We start from the raw sequence: 570 nt of genomic DNA on the forward strand, positions 1-570 counted from the left end.
GGCGCGTCACCCACCGTCGTGATGGAGTAGATGGGGTTGAGGATGGTGAAGAGCAGGACGTTGTTGACGCCCCTGGAATCATCCGTGTCCCCAGGGCGGGATATCTTCTGGCTGGTGGAGTAGTTGACGAAGGCGGGGTGACCAGCGATGTAGATCTGGTTGTCGGCTGCGTAATTAACAGCGTTGCAGGCGCCGAGGATGTCCTCGAACTCCACCAAGGCTTGTCTCTTCTTGGGCATCACCACCACGTAGCTGGGACAGCGAAGGCGCGGTCAAGACCGACCCCGCGGTGCCACCGGGATGCCACTGCCGTGTGCGTCCCCCAGCGCGTCTCCTCACCTGATGGGGCCAAACTCCTGCAGGGCCTCCACGAGATCGGCCTCCACGACGCCGTCGATCAGCCCCCGGATGTGCACCACCGGGGAGGCGGGCGTCTTGTGGGGGTCGTCGTAGTTCTCCTGGCGGGAGAGAAGGGGTCGGTTCACTACGGCGCCCGCCCAGAGCCACCGAGGCCTCTTAACTCTCCCAAAATTATGCACGTCTGGGGCGCTACCAAGAAAAACCGCCCCG

General features: G+C 63.3%; 1 protein-coding gene across 1 annotated transcript in view; it reads right to left on the reverse strand.

Annotated features, from left to right (window-relative positions):
* Positions 1-453, reverse strand: part of LOC103895062 (heterogeneous nuclear ribonucleoprotein L-like) — a gene marked incomplete at its 3' end in the record, with an annotated part of 8,323 nt that extends 7,870 nt beyond the window's left edge. The window contains exons 1-2 of the mRNA XM_009274940.2: positions 340-453; positions 15-252 (exon numbers count right to left, since the gene is read on the reverse strand). Coding sequence (XP_009273215.2) covers positions 15-239 — 225 coding nt within the window. The remainder of the gene's footprint in view (positions 1-14; positions 253-339) is intronic.
* Between the last annotated feature and the right edge of the window lie 117 nt (positions 454-570).

This window comes from Aptenodytes forsteri, unplaced genomic scaffold (assembly GCF_000699145.1).
Source record: "Aptenodytes forsteri isolate BGI_AS27 unplaced genomic scaffold, ASM69914v1 Scaffold1306, whole genome shotgun sequence".
NCBI classification, from domain to species: domain Eukaryota; kingdom Metazoa; phylum Chordata; class Aves; order Sphenisciformes; family Spheniscidae; genus Aptenodytes; species Aptenodytes forsteri.